Below are 19,757 nucleotides of genomic sequence, written 5' to 3' on the forward strand. Positions count from 1 at the left end.
GGCAATAATGGGCCATGAAAGCTGTTGAAGAAGTGCCAATGCGGAGGGTAGTGGCACAGAACGCGATCTGTCGGGACGGCGGGAGCCAGAAACCGGAAGCGGCGTCCCGGGCATGCGCGGTGAAGCCCGGAGCGGCGATTCCGGACGACCGAGACGGGAGCGGAGAGGATAGGGGGTTCGCTGCCAGCCGGGCTCCGTACTAGGTAGGAGCGCAATGCTGGGCCGAAGGCCAGAGGAGTAGCCCTAATTGGGGGGGGGGGGGTGGGGGGAGAATCGGTGCGAACCGCAGAAACTCTCCTGGTCCCCGGCATCTTCCCCTTCGTCCCGGCCGGACTCGCCGTGTTGCCAGCGCCCGATTCAGTCCGCTGACCTGCTGGTCGGCCTTTGATGAAGCGGGTTATTTGAGTACCAGGGACGTCCTGCTCCAGTTGTCCGGGCCCAGGACAGATCGCACCCGGAGGGCTGCGATGAGGTGCTGTCTCTCAGCCGCGGATGTGGAGAGAGGTGGGAGGGGGGCGCAGCGAAGCAGCGGAGGGTCCCCAGGTTGATGACAGGGATGGTGCATTTGTCCCGTGCGGAGACTTTAAACACAGTGGGCTGAAATTCCGTCAATTTCACAAGACAGTGTATAGGGGCATAATTATTGAGTCCGCTCGGCAGATTTATGTTATCTCTGTCCTCCTGGCTTCTCGCTCCTAATCCGCGTAACAATCAGAAACCGACCAATCTCTGCCCGAAGTACACCCGATGACTTGGACTGCACCGCCCTCCGTGGCAACGAATTCCTACTCTCTGGCTGAAGAAATTCCCCTTTATCCCAAGCTTGTGCCTTCCGATTCTGGAACCCCTCCTATCTACCCGTATCCACCCCGTGTCCTGCCCATATCTCAGTATCCAGTAGCTTACACCTCCACCACACCCCCCCCCCCCACCCTCCTTCAAGATCCACCTCCACCACACTGCGCCCCCCCCACCCTCATTCAGGCCTAGAGACATCAAAACATTCTCTATAGGTGAAACCTTCATTGCTGGGCTCATCCATTTAACCTGCCCAATGAGCAGCGGCACCCAATTCCGCCCATGTGACTGTCTACTACCCTGTACACCTTTGGGTGCCGGAGGAAACCCACACGGTTATGGGGGGAAGGTACAAGCTTCTTGCGGGAAGCGGTGCCAATTGAACCCGGGTCACTGGCGTGGACAGCTATCTAACCATGCCGTCCCAATCCTTGCCAACCAGCTCTGGGCCAGCACATCTTTTCTCAATTACAGCGCCCAACGTTGCTCACAATATCCAAAAGTCATTTGACTGAAACCCTCCAAAGTCTCATCAGTGTATTTATTTGTTGTTTATTTACTGAGGTACAGCATTGAGGATAGATTGATAGATTGGGAGAATGGGCAAAGAAGTGGCAAATGAATTACCATGTCGGAAAGTGTACGGTCATGCACTTTGGTAGAAGAAATAAACGGGCAGACTATTATTTAAATGGGGAGAGAATTCAAAGTGTAGAGATGCAACGGGACTTGGGAGTCCTCGTGCAGGATACCCTTAAGGTTAACCTCCAGGTTGAGTCGGTGGTGAAGAAGGCGAATGCAATGTTGGCATTTATTTCTAGAGGAATAGAGTATAGGAGCAGGGATGTGATGTTGAGGCTCTATAAGGCACTGGTAAGACCTCACTTGGAATACTGTGTGCAGTTTTGGGCTTCTTATTTAAGAAAGGATGTGCTGACGTTGGAGAGGGTTCAGAGAAGATTCACTAGAATGATTCTGGGAATGAGAGGGTTAACATACGAGGAACATTTGACCGCTCTTGGACGGTACTCCTTGGAGTTTAGAAGAACGAGGGGCGACCTCATAGAAACATTTTGAATGTTGAAAGGCATGGACAGAGTGGATGTGGCAAAGTTGTTTCCCATGGTGGGGGAGTCTAGTACGAGAGGACATGACTTGAGGATTGAAGGGCGCCCATTCAGAACAGAGATACGAAAAATTTTTTTAGCCGGAGGGTGGTGAATCTGTGGAATTTGTTGCCATGGGTGGCAGTGGAGGCCAAGTCATTGGGTGTATTTAAGACAGAGATTGATGGGTATCTGAGTAGTCAGGGCATCGAAGGTTATGGTGAGAAGGCGGGGGAGTGGGACTAAATGGGAGATTGGATCAGCTCATGATGAAATGGTGGAGCAGACTTAATGGGCCGAATGGCCGACTTCTGCTCCTTTGCCTTATGGTTGAGAATTGGTCTTTCAAACCACACAACCCCCCCCCCCCATTTAATCCTCACCTAATTATGGGACAATTTACCAATTAACCTACCAACCGGTACAACCTCGGACTGTGGGAGGTGGTTATTGGGAGAACGTGTAAGCTCCTCACAGGCAGCGGCAGGAATTGAACCCAGGTCCCCTGTACTGTAAAGCGTTTTGCCAACCCCTGCACTACTCTGCTGCCCCAAATCCTGACTTCTGTACTTTCACGTTCATTTTCTCTTCTACTGTTGCAGCTGCCTTCTTCACTGCATGGTGAGATCACCTTTGGGGAATCGTGCATTGGAAGCCCCAAGTTCCCTTGCACCTCTTCTGAATTCACTCCCCGTTTAGAAGATATTCAGGGGAATGAGAAGCAATCTAATTGTAACTGTACAAAACTCCTTCGGGGTTTGGCTGGGGTGCTGAAAGCTACAGCTCCAGCCTTAGAGCAAGGGGTCTAACGTAGATGGGAAGTTCTTCAGGTAGAGGGTCTGAATCTTTGCAACTGTCTACCCAAGGGAAGTGTGGAGGCGTAAGACATAGAAGCACAATTAGGCCATTCGGCCCATTGAGTCTGCCCCACCATTTTGTCATGGCTGATTTAGCATCCCTCTCAACCCCCATTCTCCTGCCTTCTTCCCGTAACCTTTGACACAATCGAGAACTTGTCAATAAGTCCATAAGACATAGAAGCACAATTAGGCCATTCGGCCCATTGAATCTGCCCCACCATTTTGTCATGGCTGATTTAGCATCCCTCTCAACCCCCATTCTCCTTCCCGTAACCTTTGACACAATCGAGAACTTGTCAATAAGTCCATAAGACATAGGAGCAAAATCAGGCCATTCAGCCCATTGAGTTTGCTCTGCCATTCCATCATGGTTGATTTATTATCTCCCCTTCCCCCTGAAGGTGCAGAATCATTGTGGACAGAGTTTATAAAAAAAAAACCTGATAGGAGTTATATAAAGGCCTCCGAACAGTAGCCAGTTTCTGGGATACAAATTACAATGGAGATAGAAAATCTTTTTGGATACTGAGGGAATTGATGGATTGATATAAATCAAATTTTGATTCATACATCAAAGCATTGAGTACTGAAGTTGGGATGTTATGTTGAAGTTCTACAAGATGGTGGTGAGGACAAATTTGGAGTATTGAGTATTTTAGTATCTGACCTATAGGATAAACATCAATAAGATTGAAAGAGTACAGAGAAAATTTATAAGGATGTGGTTGGGACTTGAGGACTGAAGTTATAGGGAAAGATTTAATAGGTTGGGCTTTACTCTCTGTAATACAGGAAAATGAGGGGCGATTTGATAGAGATATACAAAATTATGAGGGGTATCAGTGGGGTAAATGCAAGCGGGCTTTTTCCACTGAGGTTGGGTGAGACTAGAACTAGAGGTCATCGGTTGAGGATGAAAGGTGAAACATTTAAGCGGAACATAATGGGAGCTTCTTCACTCAGAAGGAGGTGAGATTATGGAATGAGCTTTTGGCGGAAGAGGTGCATGAGGGTTTGAGTACAGCATTTCAAAAAAAACTTGGACAAGTATATGGATGGGAGGGCTATGGTTGAGGTGCGGGTCAATGGGATGAGGAAGGATAATAGATTGTCACAGACTAGATGGGCTGAAGGGCCTGTTTCTGTGCTTTAGTATTCTATAACACTCTATGGAGTGAGTTTAGGAGACTATGGCTGAGGGGAAAGATCAGCTTGACTTTACGGAACCATAGTGCTAGCTTATGGGCCCAGGGCTTCATATCTCCCCTCAGTGTCCCTGTTTTTGCTGCTTCTGAAGATAGGGTAGCTACTCTGGGTGTATCGGTGGATGAGGGAAGAGTAGGTTTATGGCCTACTCTTAGTAAGAGTACCCTACTCCACCCTACTCTTACTCAAGGTTGGAGTTGGGACTCATTGGGAAAAATGTGGTTTAGTCCCCTGTTGAAGCTTGGGGCCTGGTGAAGGGAGCGCAGTGGTCTGCCAGTGAGCACGTCTGGGGTTTACAGGAGAGGTAACGGGTAGAAGTGAGCAGCCCCAAAAAGGCATTTGGTCCCCGCCGGACGCTCGGCTCTCACCTGAGGCTCCAAGTAGCTGTCTGCGTGCGGCCACGACCACACCCTGACAGGTGGGCTAAACCCGGTGAGGGCAGCTGGAGGCCTCATACCCCAGTGAGACTGGGACACGCCTGTCCGAGCAGCAAAGTCAGCTCCTGCAGTCTGGATAAAGGAGGTCAACGGTGAGATCCAGCAGCCGGGAAGGGAGTTCTGCAACGCTTCGTTGCGAGCGAAGAACATGACGTATGGAAGTAGTCACGGTTATCCACTTCAACCAAACTCGACTCCGGTTGTGACGACTACTCAAACTGCTGGACCTGGATTTCCGAACTCGAGAGAGCGGAACTGTCCCAATGCAAAGGCTTTTCCACTTTAACAACTCTCCCCCCAGAAGTTTTTATCGTGCAGTTCGAGTTGTCGTTGTCGGATATGACGGACAATCAGTCATTCAGAAACAGGTGTCGGCTGGATGGCCTCGACAGCTCTGGGATGGCGACCCTGGGCTTCAGAGATGATTGCTTTGTTGGTGTCACGTAGAGCCAGACACGGTGAAAAGCTGTCTGCATGCCATCCAGACACATCATCCCACACACGGACAAGCAAGCTCAGCAAAGCCTCTGCTTCCCCAGGAGGCTGAAGAAATTCAGCACGGCCCCACCGAGCCTTGCCGAGTCTTATCAACGCGCCACAGAACGCATCCTGTCTGGATGCATCATGGCTTTCGGTTTGCAATGGCTCTGCAGGAGCAGTATGCAGGAGAAACTTTTCACTAACTCTTGGTACATGTGACAATACTAAACCAATTCCAATAAGTTCTCCTCAATATCCACAGCCTGGACTGACACCTTACTGTCCTATTGTCATTTTTTAACTGCATTGTATTTGTGGTTTATAAATGACAATAAACTGAATCTGAATCTGAAACTCTCTTCCAGCAAAGCGACGCCACAGTTGGCGGCACTGGCACAGGCTTAGCCCGTCCACAGGGCCGCGAAGCCTCCGAATCCCGAAGGTGCGCTTGTCTTCTAGGCCGGTCGTGAGCGCCCGGGAGCGGGTCCCACCACCGCAAAGAACCGGAGTCTGAGTGTAGCTCCAGGTCAGGGTCTTCAACAGCAATCCTCAAGTGGAGGGGCATTTGTCGGGTGAGGGCATGGTTTACGAGAATAGCTGAGCGAGTTCGAGCTTTCCTCTTTGGAATGAGGGGAGATGAGAGCTGACTTGACAGTGGCGTACAAAATGTTAAGAAGCACAGATCATGTGGGAAGCCAGAGACTTTTAAAGTGATTGGAGGAAAGTATGGGAGGGATGCCAGAGATAATTTTTTTCTACACAGGGAATGGTGGGTGCATGGAATGTCTGGCCAGGGGTGGTAGTAGAGGCAGATTAGGGGCATTTAAGAAACTATTACATAGGCATATGGACGATAGAAATATGGAGAGTCACGTAGGAGTGAAGGGTTAGATTAGGTTAAGAGGTTGGCACAACATTGTGGGCCGAAGGGCCTGTACTCTGTTCTATGAATACTCACAGGCAGCTGGAACAGATCCAGTTAAAGGCAAATGGTTCTTGATTTACACAATCAGAAGGACTGACACTAAAGGTGGATTACAAGAGTGCAGGGGCGTCCGCCTTCCAAAAATCTAAATGAACGTTGGACAAGGTCTTGAGCACAAGGTTAGTTGGAGTTCAGGCCCATGGAACTAAACTGCGTGGGGAAGCAGAAGGAAATGAGGCCGAGATCCTTGCGCATTTCCCTCTCCTGCAGTGTTTCTCCATTTTCAGAATAGCCCGTCTTTAGACTTTTCCTGTCAAAATGTTGCAGAAGGCTGATTTCCATGGCATTTATAATTGTCTTGAGAATATTTAAACAATAAACTTGAACGTGGATATCCCTGCACTTTCCCACATTAAACTCCATTTGCCCAACTTTTCGCTCACTCAAGTCAACCTCTCAGTTTTGAGTTACAGGGTCCAAACACCCTCAGCCCAGCGTGCTGTCCAAACGCCCTCAGCCCAGCGTGCTGTCTCACCCACCATCAGCACATTTAAACCTCTTAACCCTTGTCCTCTTCTCCAGGTCGTGAACAAACCATGAACGATTGAGGGTGGAGAACGGATCTCTGAGGCACCGCGAGTTACATCCTTCTAGCCTGTTGAATTTGACTCGTGCGATGACCTAAAGTCAAGGTCAAATATATTATCGAGGTACGTACACACTCGGGATTCATTTTCTTGCAGGCATTCAGGGAAAAGTAAAGAAATACAATAAAAGTTATAGAAAACTATACAAAAGAAGACTCGTTGTGTAGATAAAAATTAACACTGAGAACACGAGTTGTAGAGCCCTTGAAAGTGAGTCTGTACGTTGTGGAATCAATTCAGAGTTGGGGTGAGTGAAGTTATCCACACTGGTTCAGGAGCCTGATGTGTGGAATCGGTTCAGTGTTGGGGTGAGTGAAGTTATCCACACTGGTTCAGGAGCCTGATGTGTGGAATCAGTTCAGTGTTGGGGTGAGTGAAGTTATCCACACTGGTTCAGGAGCCTGATGTGTTGAATCGGTACAGTGTTGGGGTGAGTGAAGTTATCCACACTGGTTCAGGAGCCTGATGTGTGGAATCAGTTCAGTGTTGGGGTGAGTGAAGTTATCCACACTGGTTCAGGAGCCTGATGTGTGGAATCAGTTCAGTGTTGGGGTGAGTGAAGTTATCCACACTGGTTCAGGAGCCTGATGTGTGGAATCAGTTCAGTGTTGGGGAGAGTGAAGTTATCCACACTGGTTCAGGACCCTGATGTGTGGAATCAGTTCAGAGTTGCAGTGAGTGAAGTTATCCACACTGGTTCAGGAGCCTGATGTGTGGAATCAGTTCAGTGTTGGGGTGAGTGAAGTTATCCACACTGGTTCAGGAGCCTGATGTGTGGAATCAGTTCAGTGTTGGGGTGAGTGAAGTTATCCACACTGGTTCAGGAGCCTGATGTGTGGAATCAGTTCAGTGTTGGGGTGAGTGAAGTTATCCACACTGGTTCAGGAGCCTGATGTGTGGAATCAGTTCAGTGTTGGGGAGAGTGAAGTTATCCACACTGGTTCAGGAGCCTGATGTGTGGAATCAGTTCAGAGTTGCAGTGAGTGAAGTTATCCACACTGGTTCAGGAGCCTGATGTATGGAATCAGTTCAGTGTTGGGGTGAGTGAAGTTATCCACACTGGTTCAGGAGCCTGATGTGTTGAATCAGTTCAGTGTTGGGGTGAGTGAAGTTATCCACACTGGTTCAGGAGTCTGATGTGTGGAATCAGTTCAGTGTTGGGGTGAGTGAAGTTATCCACACTGGTTCAGGACCCTGATGTGTGGAATCAGTTCAGAGTTGCAGTGAGTGAAGTTATCCACACTGGTTCAGGAGCCTGATGTGTGGAATCAGTTCAGTGTTGGGGTGAGTGAAGTTATCCACACTGGTTCAGGACCCTGATGTGTGGAATCAGTTCAGAGTTGCAGTGAGTGAAGTTATCCACACTGGTTCAGGAGCCTGATGTGTGGAATCAGTTCAGTGTTGGGGTGAGTGAAGTTATCCACACTGGTTCAGGAGCCTGATGTGTTGAATCAGTTCAGTGTTGGGGTGAGTGAAGTTATCCACACTGGTTCAGGAGCCTGATGTGTGGAATCAGTTCAGTGTTGGGGTGAGTGAAGTTATCCACACTGGTTCAGGAGCCTGATGTGTGGAATCAGTTCAGTGTTGGGGTGAGTGAAGTTATCCACACTGGTTCAGGAGCCTGATGTGTTGAATCAGTTCAGTGTTGGGGTGAGTGAAGTTATCCACACTGGTTCAGGAGTCTGATGTGTGGAATCAGTTCAGTGTTGGGGTGAGTGAAGTTATCCACACTGGTTCAGGAGCCTGATGTGTGGAATCAGTTCAGCGTTGGGGTGAGTGAAGTTATCCACACTGGTTCAGGAGCCTGATGTGTGGAATCAGTTCAGTGTTGGGGAGAGTGAAGTTATCCACACTGGTTCAGGACCCTGATGTGTGGAATCAGTTCAGAGTTGCAGTGAGTGAAGTTATCCACACTGGTTCAGGAGCCTGATGTGTGGAAGCAGTTCAGTGTTGGGGTGAGTGAAGTTATCCACACTGGTTCAGGAGCCTGATGTGTTGAATCAGTTCAGTGTTGGGGTGAGTGAAGTTATCCACACTGGTTCAGGAGCCTGATGTGTGGAATCAGTTCAGAGTTGGGGTGAGTGAAGTTATCCACACTGGTTCAGGAGCCTGATGTGTGGAATCAGTTCAGCGTTGGGGTGAGTGAAGTTATCCACACTGGTTCAGGAGCCTGATGTGTGGAATCAGTTCAGCGTTGGGGTGAGTGAAGTTATCCACACTGGTTCAGGAGCCTGATGTGTGGAATCAGTTCAGTGTTGGGGTGAGTGAAGTTATCCACACTGGTTCAGGAGCCTGATGTGTGGAATCAGTTCAGTGTTGGGGTGAGTGAAGTTATCCACACTGGTTCAGGAGCCTGATGTGTGGAATCAGTTCAGTGTTGGGGTGAGTGAAGTTATCCACACTGGTTCAGGAGCCTGATGTGTGGAATCAGTTCAGAGTTGGGGTGAGTGAAGTTATCCACACTGGTTCAGGAGCCTGATGTGTGGAATCAGTTCAGTGTTGGGGTGAGTGAAGTTATCCACACTGGTTCAGGAGCCTGATGTGTGGAATCAGTTCAGTGTTGGGGTGAGTGAAGTTATCCACACTGGTTCAGGAGCCTGATGTGTGGAATCAGTTCAGTGTTGGGGTGAGTGAAGTTATCCACACTGGTTCAGGAGCCTGATGGTTGGGGGGTAATAACTATTCCTGAACCTGGTGGTGGGGGACCGAAGACTCCCGTACCTCCTGTCCGATGGTAGTAGTGAGAAGAGGTCATGGCTTAGTTGTTGGGGTTCCTGTCTTCAATCAGTGCTCACACACTTTCTCCATTCTATGAGCTCTTAACTTGTGCCCCAGCTTTCTAATATGGCACCTTCTGAAAATGCATTCAGTGCCATTTGATTAGATACCTCCTGTACCCCGTAAAGTGGCCTCCCGGTACGTGTTCATGGTTCTTTGCTGTGTGGCCCATCCACTTCAAGGTTCGACATGTTGTGTGTTCAGAGACGCTCTTCTGGACACCACTGTTGTAACAATAGATGATAGGTGCAGGAGTAGGCCATTCGGCCCTTCGAGCCAGCACCACCATTCACTGTGATCATGGCTGATCATCCACAATCAGTACCCCGTTCCTGCCCTCTCCCCATATCCCTTGACCCCACTATCTATAAGAGCTCTATCTAACTCTTTTTTGAAAGCATCCAGAGAATTGGCCTCCACTGCCTTCAGAGGCAGAGCATTCCATAGATCCACAACTCTCTGGGTGAAAAAGATTTTCCTCTACTCCGTTCTAAATGGCCTACCCCTTATTCTTAAACTGTGGCCTCTGGTTCTGGACTCCCCCAACATTGGGAACATGTTTCCTGCCTCTAGCGTGTCCAATCCCTTAATAAACTTACATGTTTCAATCAGATCCCCTCTCATCCTTCTAAATTCCAGTGTATACAAGCCCAGTCGCTCCAATCTTTCAACATATGACAGTCCCGCCATTCCGGGAATTAACCTCATGAACCTACGCTGCACTCCCTCAATAGCAAGAATGTCCTTCCTCAAATTTGTAACCTGTGGTTATTTCAGTTACTGTCGCCTCCTGTCAGCTTGAACCAGTCTGGCCATTCTCCTCTGACCTCTCTCATTCACGAGGTGTTTTCATCCACAGAACTGGATGCTTTGTGTTTTGCACCATTCCCTGTAAACTCTAAAGGCTGTTATGTGTGAAAATCCCAGAGGGACTCAGACCGCCCCGTCAGGCACCGACAACCATTCCACGGTCAAAGTCACTTGCATCACATTTCTCTCCCGTTCTGACATTTGGTCTGAACGACAACTGAACCTCTTGACCTTGGCGGCATGCTTTTATGCATTGAGTTGCTTCCACACGATTGGCTAATTAGATACTTGCATTAACGAGCCGGTGTACTGAGTGTATATGGAGAACGGGGGTCCCTCTCTCTATCAACTCTGCTTGTACCCGTGGAGAATGGTGGCACATTCATCAAATGGGATTTGCTTTTCAAAAAATAAAAATCAGGCTGATAAAAAAATCAATTCCAAATAACCAGTCTCGACTGTCCAAAGACCTGATCCGCTGAGTTCCTCAAAAGCTTTGTGTGTCGCTGTGGATTCCAGAATCCGTGGCCTCTTGTGTCTAATCAGGCTGATTTGCTGTGATTATAATGCGTTCTGGTTACAGCTGGGGGAATGGGGGAATGGGATTGATAAGGTTACTCTGAGAGCTGGTGTACACTTGAAGGGAAATGGAGAGACCTGCGCTGTAAAGAAATAGATGGTTATCAAGAGTCAAGTTTCAGGGAAGAACGAGATTCTGCAGATGATGGAAATTCAGAGTGACACACGCAAAATACTTGAGGAAGTCAGCAGGCCAGGCAGCATCCATGGAAGGGAATAAGCTGTCACTGTTTTGGGCCAAGATGAAAAGTCTTTGCCTGAAACATTGGCTCTTTACTCTTGTCCATAGACGCTGCCTGACCTGCTGAGTTCCTCCGACATTTTGTCTGCACTGATTCGGTGTCTCTGTATCTGCCGGTCGAACAGTAATGAGCTGACAGTGTGATGAGGGTTTCGCTGGGTGAAGGAATGAGACAAGCAGGGAAATGGGTGGCTATGGGCACGGGAGTGGCTCCCTGACTGACTCCAAGTATGCAGGGCACAGGCAGCCTGCTTGTCCATCGGGAACTGTAACCCCCGTCCAGGAACAACAGTTAACAAGGCACTCTTTGGTCTTGTTCCCTACTGTTGTGCGATGTACCAGGCCATGCTTAGTTTGAATAAGACAGTAACAGGGGTCAAGGGCCAATATTTGTCCTGAACAATTACAGTCGGCCCTCCTTATCTGCAAGGGATTGGTTCTGGGATCCCTCGCGGATACCAAAATTCGCAGATGCTCAAGTCCGTTATTCAACCTGTCTCAGTGCGGTGGACCTTAGGACCCAGCGGAACCCCAGACCTTATTTAACCCGTCTCAGTGCGGTGGACCTTAGGACCCAGCGGAACACCAGACCTTATTTAACCCATCTCAATGCAGTGGACATTAGGACCCAGCGGAACCCCAGACCTTATTTAACCCGTCTCAGTGCGGTGGACATTAGGACCCAGCGGAACCCCAGACCTTATTTGACCCGTCTCAGTACGGTGGACATTAGGACCCAGCGGAACCCTAGACCTTATTTAACCTGTCTCTGTGCGGTGGACATTAGGACCCAGCGGAACCCCAGACCTTATTTAACCTGTCTCAGTGCGGTGGACCTTAGGACCCAGCGGAACCCCAGACCTTATTCAACCAGTCTCAGTGCGGTGGACATTAGGACCCGGTGGCAGGGAACTGAATCCGCAGTGTTGCTGTTCACAAAAATAATCACAATCACGATTGAAAATAAAGTGGAAGTAATAAAGCGATCGGAAAGAGGTGAAACACCATCGGTCATTGGAAAAGCGTTAGGCTACAGTCGGTCAACGATCGGAACAATTTTAAAGGATAAAGTGAGAAAGGCTCTGCCCCGATGAAAGCTACAATTATTACTAAGCAAATCAATGTAAAATGGTTGTTACACTGCATTGTTTAGGGAATAATGACAAGAAAAAAAGTCTGCACATGCTCGAACAACGTGCTGGAAGAGCACTTCCGGGTTTCCGCGATTCACGGTCGGTTGAATCCGCGGATAAGGAGGGCCGACTGTACGTGTATCAGCTCTGTGCTGTGGTTGTTGGTCAGAGTACAACACGCAACAAAGATCATCATTCACATTGTGAGCAGTTCTGGGCCCCTTATCTAAGAAAGGACGTGCTGGCGTTGGAGAGGGTTACGAGAATGATCCCGGGAATGAAAGGGTTAACATATTAGGAGCATGTGATGGCTCTGGGCCTGAACTAGCTGGAGTTTAGAAGAATGAGGGGGACCACATGGAAAGCTATTGAAAGGCCTGGATAGAGCGGATACGGAGAGGATGTTTCCTGCGGAGCGGGTGGTGGGGGGGTGGGGAGGGAGACTCGGACCGGAGGGCACACCCTCAAAATGGACTGATGACTCTTGAGAACAGAGATAAGGAGAAATGTTCAGATGGAAATGCCAGAGAGTGCGGAATCATTGCGAGAGACAGCTGTAGAGGGTATATTTGAAGCAGAGGTTGGTAGGTTCCCAGTTTGTCAGGACATTAAACGTTAATGGGAGAAGGCAGAATAATGGGGTTCAGAGGAATCATAAATTAGCCATAATTGAATAGCGTAGCAGACTCAATGAACCCAATGGCCTAATTCTGCTCCTATGTCTTATGGTTTTATTAGAAAGAATGAAGAATTATATAAATGTTAAATATGGAATAAAATGTGGAAAAATACATAAATAGCAAGTATTTGCATGCAGTGACTGTGGTAGTAGATGGGGGGGGGGGGGGGGGGGGCGCTAACTAGAATGGTTGATCGGATTAACTGCCCGGGGTTAGAAACTTTGCAGATGGCGTGCAGCTCTTGTTATGGTGATTTTCAGAAGGGAACCTTTGGGGAAGGGAGTTTGCTGGGTGAGTAGGAAGTAGATTTAAAGGCAGAAGAGCGGAATGGCGCAAAACCAGAGAAGCAACGAAGTAAACCGTGGACAACACGAGTGAATCTGCAGATGCCGGAAATAAATAAAAACCAGTAAACCATGGCGGAGGAAGAGACGGGGTTAATGGATTCAGGGCGGGGAGCTCTGCGGAGGGCATGATGTAGCCATTCGGGAGCAGAGGAGAGGTCTGGGTGTGAAAGGGGATCATCAGGGTGTGGACACTGAAAAAAGTTGTGTTTGGAGGTGGAGATGGTGCGGAATATGGAGGGCAAGGAAGATGAGATGTTTTTTCCTTTGGTGAAGATTGCTAATGGAAGTGAACAGCGCACAACATCGAGCTCTGGCTCTCTCCCGCTCTTTCACCTTCGGTCTCTAAAGAAATCTGCAGGATGTGTGAGGGGGTGTGCCAGTCTTCATGTTGGAATCGCCCCCCGGCCTCGTCTCAAACCTACTTTTCTTGGATGCTGCAGGGCAGTAGGGCAGTGGTTAGCGCGGCGCTTTACAGGGTTCGATTCCCGCTGCTGCCCGTACGGAGTTTGTACGTGCTCTCTGTGACCACTTGGGTTTCCTCTGGGAGCCCGGCTTCCTCCCACAGTCCTAAAACGTTCGGTGAGGGTTAGTACGTCGCGGGCACCGGAAGCACAGTGACATCTGCAGCAAATCCCTGACGCAAACGATGCATTTCACTATGTTTTGGCGTAAATGTGACAAAGAAAGCTAATCTTTAAAACATTACGTAGTACTGTAATAAATTCCATCATGAATGAGGCAAGCTTGATAGGAGCATTGGAAATGGACTCGGGACAGTCAGAAAAAACATGGGAATTGGGGCTGGATGAGTGGAAGGAAGTGGAATTCAGAAGAATGAGAGGGAATCTTCTAGAAATATGGAAGGGATAGTTAAGATAGAGGCAGCAACGTTGTATTGTTAAGTCTAGGGAATAGCCTCAAGGTTTCGTGGGAATAGATTTAGATGGAAATTAGGAGAAATTGCTTTTCCCAGAGAGTAGTGGAATTCTCTGCCCAGGGAAGCAGTAGAGGCTGCCTCGTTAAATATATTTAAGATACGTTTCGGTAGATTTAGGCATAGCAGGAGAATTAAGGGTTGTGGGGAAAAGGCAGGAAGGTTGAGCTGAGTCCAGGGGCAGATCGGTCATGATTTTATTGAATGGTGGAGCAGGCTCGATAGGTCAGATGGCCTTATCTTGCACCAATCTCTTATGTTCCTACACAAGTGTAGGAACGGGACCAGTGAGTGGAACAGAGAACGGGAAACACTTCCAGTGCGCCATCAGGGTTTCTGAATGATCAGGTTTCAGATTACTGGAGGTTTCTTTGATATCAACCCCACATTTCCGCCAGCCCTTCCACGCCGTTTTCTGTTTTTCACAGGATCTCCACGATGGGGGATTCACAGACAGGAAGCTCACGCCAAACAGTATGTCAGGGCCTGGCGGAGACGCCCGATTCACCTGCACGTCGTCGACCTTGGAAAGGGGAAGCGAAAGCATCCGTCCGCAGCGGGAAGGAGCCGTTCCCGTGTTCAGAGTGTGGCCGAGGGTTCACCCGAGCATCCGCACTGTCGAGACACCAGCGCAGCCACAGAGGTACGTTGTTATTTCTCTGACCCTTGGGGTTCTTCCCGGGGTCAAGAGAGGCGTTAATTCTTAACGATCGTTCATTTTAAAGTTTAAACAAACAAACACATACCGAGCAAACTAAGTAAAGAGTTGAGAAACAGAGATAAATGAAAGGCAAGGAAGGCGAAGATAAAAAGGGTAACAAGAGAAGATGACACCTCTAAAGAATCCATCAACTCTATAATCAAGATAAGAGAAATTCCTTAGATAAAATAAATCACAATTACATCACATGGGTCATGTGCTAACTCTCAGCCAATGAAAAATGAGAAAGGTGATAAATGGTCAGTTTAGCTGCTATACCGCTTTCTGCCTGCAGGTGGAGATGAACCACCACACACTGTGAAAAATACAGGCTCCCCCCGCTATCCAAAGGTAGAGTGTTCCTACGAAACCGTTTGTAAGCCGAAATGTCGTAAAGTGAAGAAGTAATTGCCATTAATTTATACGGGAAAAATTTTTGAGCGTTCCCAGACCCAAAAAATAACCTACCAAATCATACCAAGTAACCAATAAAACCTAAAATAACACTAACATATAGTAAAAGCAGGAATGATATGATAAATATACAGCCTATACAAAGTAGAAATATTGTAGGTATGGTGTAGTTTCACTTATCAAAATCGGGAAGACAGGGAGCCAAAGTCGATTTGGAGAAAAATAATCGGCACGTACACGCCTACGCACGTACACACATGCGCACACAATTGCCCGCACAGGGCTTCACAGTCATTGTAGTCTTTCTCAGGGTAAACACATGTATAAAGCAGGCGGCTTTTCTTCGTAAAAGCGAAAATCCTCTTTGGTTAGCAAAAGCAGGTACTAATGTAGGTCTTTCGTAACAGCGAGCTGTCGTAAAGCCAACGTTCGAAAAACGGGGGACACCTGTACTTGAATTTGTTAAAAAGTGCAAATGATAAAACTACAACTTTGGTATTACTTTAATTCATCTAATAACTTATAAAAGGTATTAAAATACAGTGGTTTCCAACAGGTGAGAAGCCGTGGAAATGCGGGGACTGCGGGAAGGAATTCAACTATGCTTCTCAGCTGGAAATTCATTACCATCGCCACACCAGGGAGCAGCCGTGGAAGTGCGGGGACTGCGGGAAGGGATTCAGTTACCCGTCCCAGCTGGAAATCCACCGCCGCAGTCACACCGGGGAGCGGCCGTTCACCTGCGCGGAGTGCGGGATGGGATTCACCCACTCGTCCAGTCTCCTCACACACCAGCGCGTTCACAGCGCCGAGAGGCCGTTCACCTGCTCCGAATGCGGGAGGGGGTTCACGCGCTCCTGCCACCTTCTCAGGCATCGCCAGGTTCACGTCGGGGAGAAACTGTTCACGTGCTCCGTGTGCGGGAAGCGGTTCACGCAGTCGTCCTGCCTCCTCAGGCACCAGCGGGTCCACACCGGCGAGAAGCCCTTCACCTGCGTCCTGTGCGGAAAGGCCTTCAGCCAGACCTTCAACCTGCACGCGCACCAGCGGGTCCACACCGGCGAGCGGCCCTTCACCTGCTTCACCTGCGGGAAGGGCTTCACTCAGTCATCCAACCTGCTCACGCACCAGCGAGTGCACACCGGGGAGCGGCCGTTCACCTGCGCCGACTGTGGGAAGGGCTTCGGTGGGCTGTCCAGTCTGCGGAAACACCGACTAATCCACAAGTGACCGCGGGCGCTGGTCTAGTCCAGGTGCACTCTCACCTGAGTTATTCCTGCTGACACTCAGCCAGCTCAACTGGACACGAGTTGAAATGTTTTAGATACCTGTCAATTAAATCAGCTTGACATTTGTCATGCACTTCATCTGTTTGATATCTAGGACTGTCTTCAGTGGAAAAGTCGAGTCAAGTCACTTTTATTGTCATTTTGACCATAACTGCTGGTACAGTACACAGTAAAAACGAGACAATGTTTTTCAGGACCATGGTGTTACATGACACAGTACAAAAACTAGACTGAACTATGTTAAAAAAAATAGAGAAAGCTACACTAGACTACAGACCTACACTGGACTGCATAAAGTGCACAAAAACACTGGGGGGCCCCCGTGCTCAGTGTGATGGTGTTGCTCCCGATCCGGACTGACTGACGTATCCCAGTCAGGAAGACTAGTATCCCGTTGCAGAGGGAGGTGTACAGGCCCAATAGGCTCAGCTTTCCAGTCAGTTTCTGAGGGATGATTGTGTTGAATGCTGAACTGAAGTCTATGAACAGCATCCGAACGTATGTGTCTTTTTTGTCCAGGTGGGTTAGGGCCAGGTGGAGGGTGGTGGCAATGGCATCGTCTGTTGAGAGGTTGGTACGGTACGCAAACTGCAGAGGGACCAGTGAGGGGGGGCAGCAGGGTCTTGATATACCTCATGACAATTGGGGGTAATATCAGCCACAGGCAACACCTACAAAGTGCTGGGCAAGTTCTGCAGATTGGGTAGTATCCATGCAGGGAAACGATAGAGTCCTGATGAAGGGTCTCGGCCTGAAATAACACCTGCTTATTCCCCTCCATAGACGCTGCCTGACCTGCACAGTTCCTCCAGAATTCTGTGGGTGCTGCTCCAGATTTCCAGCATCTGTAGTTTCCTTTGTGCCTCAGTGTCGCCAGGGGTGTAGCTTATTTCAGTGTTGGAGACCGTTCAGCCCATCGGGCCAGTGCTAGCTCCCAGCAGAATGACCCCATTGGTCCCATTCTGCCCCTCCGTACTGCGCGGTATCCCTGCAACTTTCTCACGTGCTCTTCACCTCCTGTTTGATCCTTTCTGCCGCTCACCTACGCTCAGGAGATTTTAAGGATATCAGTTAACTTCCTGGCATAACTTTGGGTCAATGGGAAGGAACTGGAGGACTTCTGGGGGCTGGGCTGGCAGGGGGCGGGCGGTGAAATTATCGCTATTATTGCAGAGAACATGCACAGATCAGGATTGAAGCTGGATTCAAGGAAAATTACAGCAAGAGTACAGGCCCTTCACCCCTTGATGTCGTGCTAACCTTTATAAACCCATTCTACAATCAGTCTAAACCCTTCTGACACAGCCCATACATAACCCTCAATTCTTATTACATCCAGGCAGCTACCTAATAGACTCTTAAATGCTCCATTTTCAGGGGTTCCCAGCCTGGGGTCCACTGACCCCTCGGTTCATGGTAAGGCTCCATGGCATAAAAAAGGTTGTGAACCCCTGCCCTATTGGGTCAGCCTTCACCAGCACACCCAGCGGCTGGCACCTGCCCCGAACTTCCTTCACTCGATGTCATCAGGTATTGGCTGTAGCCTCCCTGGGGAGAAAGGTGCTGGCTGCCCCCTCCGAGATTTGAGGGTCAGCAGCTCTGATGTCAGTACATCTGTGACATAATAGAATGGGAAGAGAGGCAGTGTGGGGAACAGTACAGCACGTTATCATATAGAAACATAGAAAACCTACAGCACAATACAGGCCCTTCGGCCCACAAAGTTGTGCCGAACATATCCCTACCTTAGAAATTACTGGGCTTACCTATAGCCCTCTATTTTTCTAAGCTCCATGTACCTATCCAAAAGTCTCTTAAAAGACCCTACTGTATCCGCCTCCACCACCGTTGCTGGCTACCCATTCCATGCCCTCACCACTCTGTGAGTAAAAAACTTACCCCTGACATCTCCTCTGTACCTACTCCCCAGCACCTTAAACCTGTGTCCTCTTGTGGCAACCATTTCAGCCCTGGGGAAAAGCTTCTGACTATCCACATGATCAATGCCTCTCATCATCTTATACACCTCTATCAGGTCACCTCTCATCCTCCGTCGCTCCAAGGAGAAAAGGCCAAGTTCACTCAACCTATTCTCATAAGGCATGCTCCCCAATCCAGGCAACATCCTTGTAAATCTCCTCTGCACCCTTTCTATGGTTTCCACATCCTTCCTGTAGTGAGGCGACCAGAACTGAGCACAGTACTCCAAGTGGGGTCTGACCAGGGTCCTATGTAGCTGCAACATTACCTCTCAGCTCCCAAATTCAATTCTGGTAAATTTCTTCCTCTTCAATCTTTGTCTGCTAGTATATAGTTAGAGCAGTGTTCCAGTGGAAGGAGGGACAGGGGCGGAAAAATAAGGGAACCTTGGATGTTCAGGGAGGTGATGAATTTAGTTAAGATAAAAAAGCTATGCAAAGTTCCGAGCATTAGGATCAAACGGAGCACATGTGGATTATAATGAAACCAGAAAAGAACTGGAGAAGCGAATTAGGAAAGCCAGGAGGGCCATGAGGGGCCTTAGCAAGTAGGAATAAGGTGAATTCCAAGGCATTCTGTACATAGATCAAGAGCAAACGGATAACTCGGGGGAGGGAGGGACCATCAAGGATAAAGAGGGGAACATTTGCTTGAATGCAGAAAATATGAGTGAAGTACTTAATGAGTACTTTGCTTCCGTACTTACCAAGGAAAAGGACACGGGGGACCAGGAGATCAGTGTTGTGTGTATAAATACATCAGGACATTCAGAGATCAAGGGGGAGGAGATGTTGGGCCTCCTACGGAGTGCTAAGGTGGATAAGTCCCCAGGGCCTGATGGGATTTATCTCACGTTATTGAAGAAAGCAAGAGGTGAGATTGCTGGGGCCTTGACCAGTCTCCTCGTGTCATCTCTAGGCTCAGGCGAAGCCCCAGACAACTAAAGAGTGGCTAATGTTGCAGCTCTATTTGAGAAGGGAACAAGAGAAAATCTTGGGAACTATAGACCGGTGAGTTTTACATTCGTTGTAGAGAATTTGCTGGAGAAAATTCTTAGGGGATGGATGAGCGTCTGGAAACCCATGGCCTGATTAGAGAGAGCCAGCATGGCTTTGTGCAGGTCAGATCGTGTCTTACCAAATTGACTGAGTTTTTTTGACAAGGTAATGAGAGAGGCTGATGAGGGTAGGGCAGAGGATTTCAGTAAGATATATGACAAGGTCCCTCATGGGAGGCTAATCCAGAAGATTAAGATGCATGGGATTCACGGTGAATTGACTGCATTCAGAACTGGCGTGCGCACAGAAGACAAGGATAGTGGTTGAAGGAAGTTATTCAAACTGGAGGTCTCTAATTAGTGGTGGTCCACAGGGATCTGTGCTGGGACCTCTGCTGTTTGTGATGTATATTAAT

The 19,757-nt window shown here is 48.7% G+C and overlaps 2 protein-coding genes across 2 annotated transcripts in view; one reads left to right on the forward strand and one right to left on the reverse strand.

Annotated features, from left to right (window-relative positions):
• Positions 1 to 19,757, reverse strand: part of LOC140716180 (uncharacterized) — a 75,941-nt gene that overhangs the window by 27,908 nt on the left and 28,276 nt on the right. The gene's annotated exons all lie outside the window — the stretch shown is intronic.
• LOC140716418 (uncharacterized) lies at positions 114 to 16,577 on the forward strand. Its single transcript, XM_073029130.1, has 4 exons — positions 114 to 203; positions 6,395 to 6,522; positions 14,390 to 14,604; positions 15,632 to 16,577. Exons 3-4 carry the CDS (start codon positions 14,400 to 14,402, stop codon positions 16,303 to 16,305), a joined length of 879 nt encoding a protein of 292 aa, XP_072885231.1. The 5' UTR covers positions 114 to 203; positions 6,395 to 6,522; positions 14,390 to 14,399; the 3' UTR covers positions 16,306 to 16,577.

This window comes from Hemitrygon akajei, chromosome 25, assembly GCF_048418815.1.
Source record: "Hemitrygon akajei chromosome 25, sHemAka1.3, whole genome shotgun sequence".
NCBI classification, from domain to species: Eukaryota; Metazoa; Chordata; class Chondrichthyes; order Myliobatiformes; family Dasyatidae; genus Hemitrygon; species Hemitrygon akajei.

Coding starts and splice junctions, on each gene's coding strand:
- LOC140716418 (XM_073029130.1), top strand. CDS start 14,400: ATGGGGGATTCACAGACAGGAAGCTCACGCCAAACAGTATGTCAGGGC. Junction 14,605..15,631: donor ACACCAGCGCAGCCACAGAG/GTACGTTGTTAT, acceptor GGTTTCCAACAG/GTGAGAAGCCGTGGAAATGC.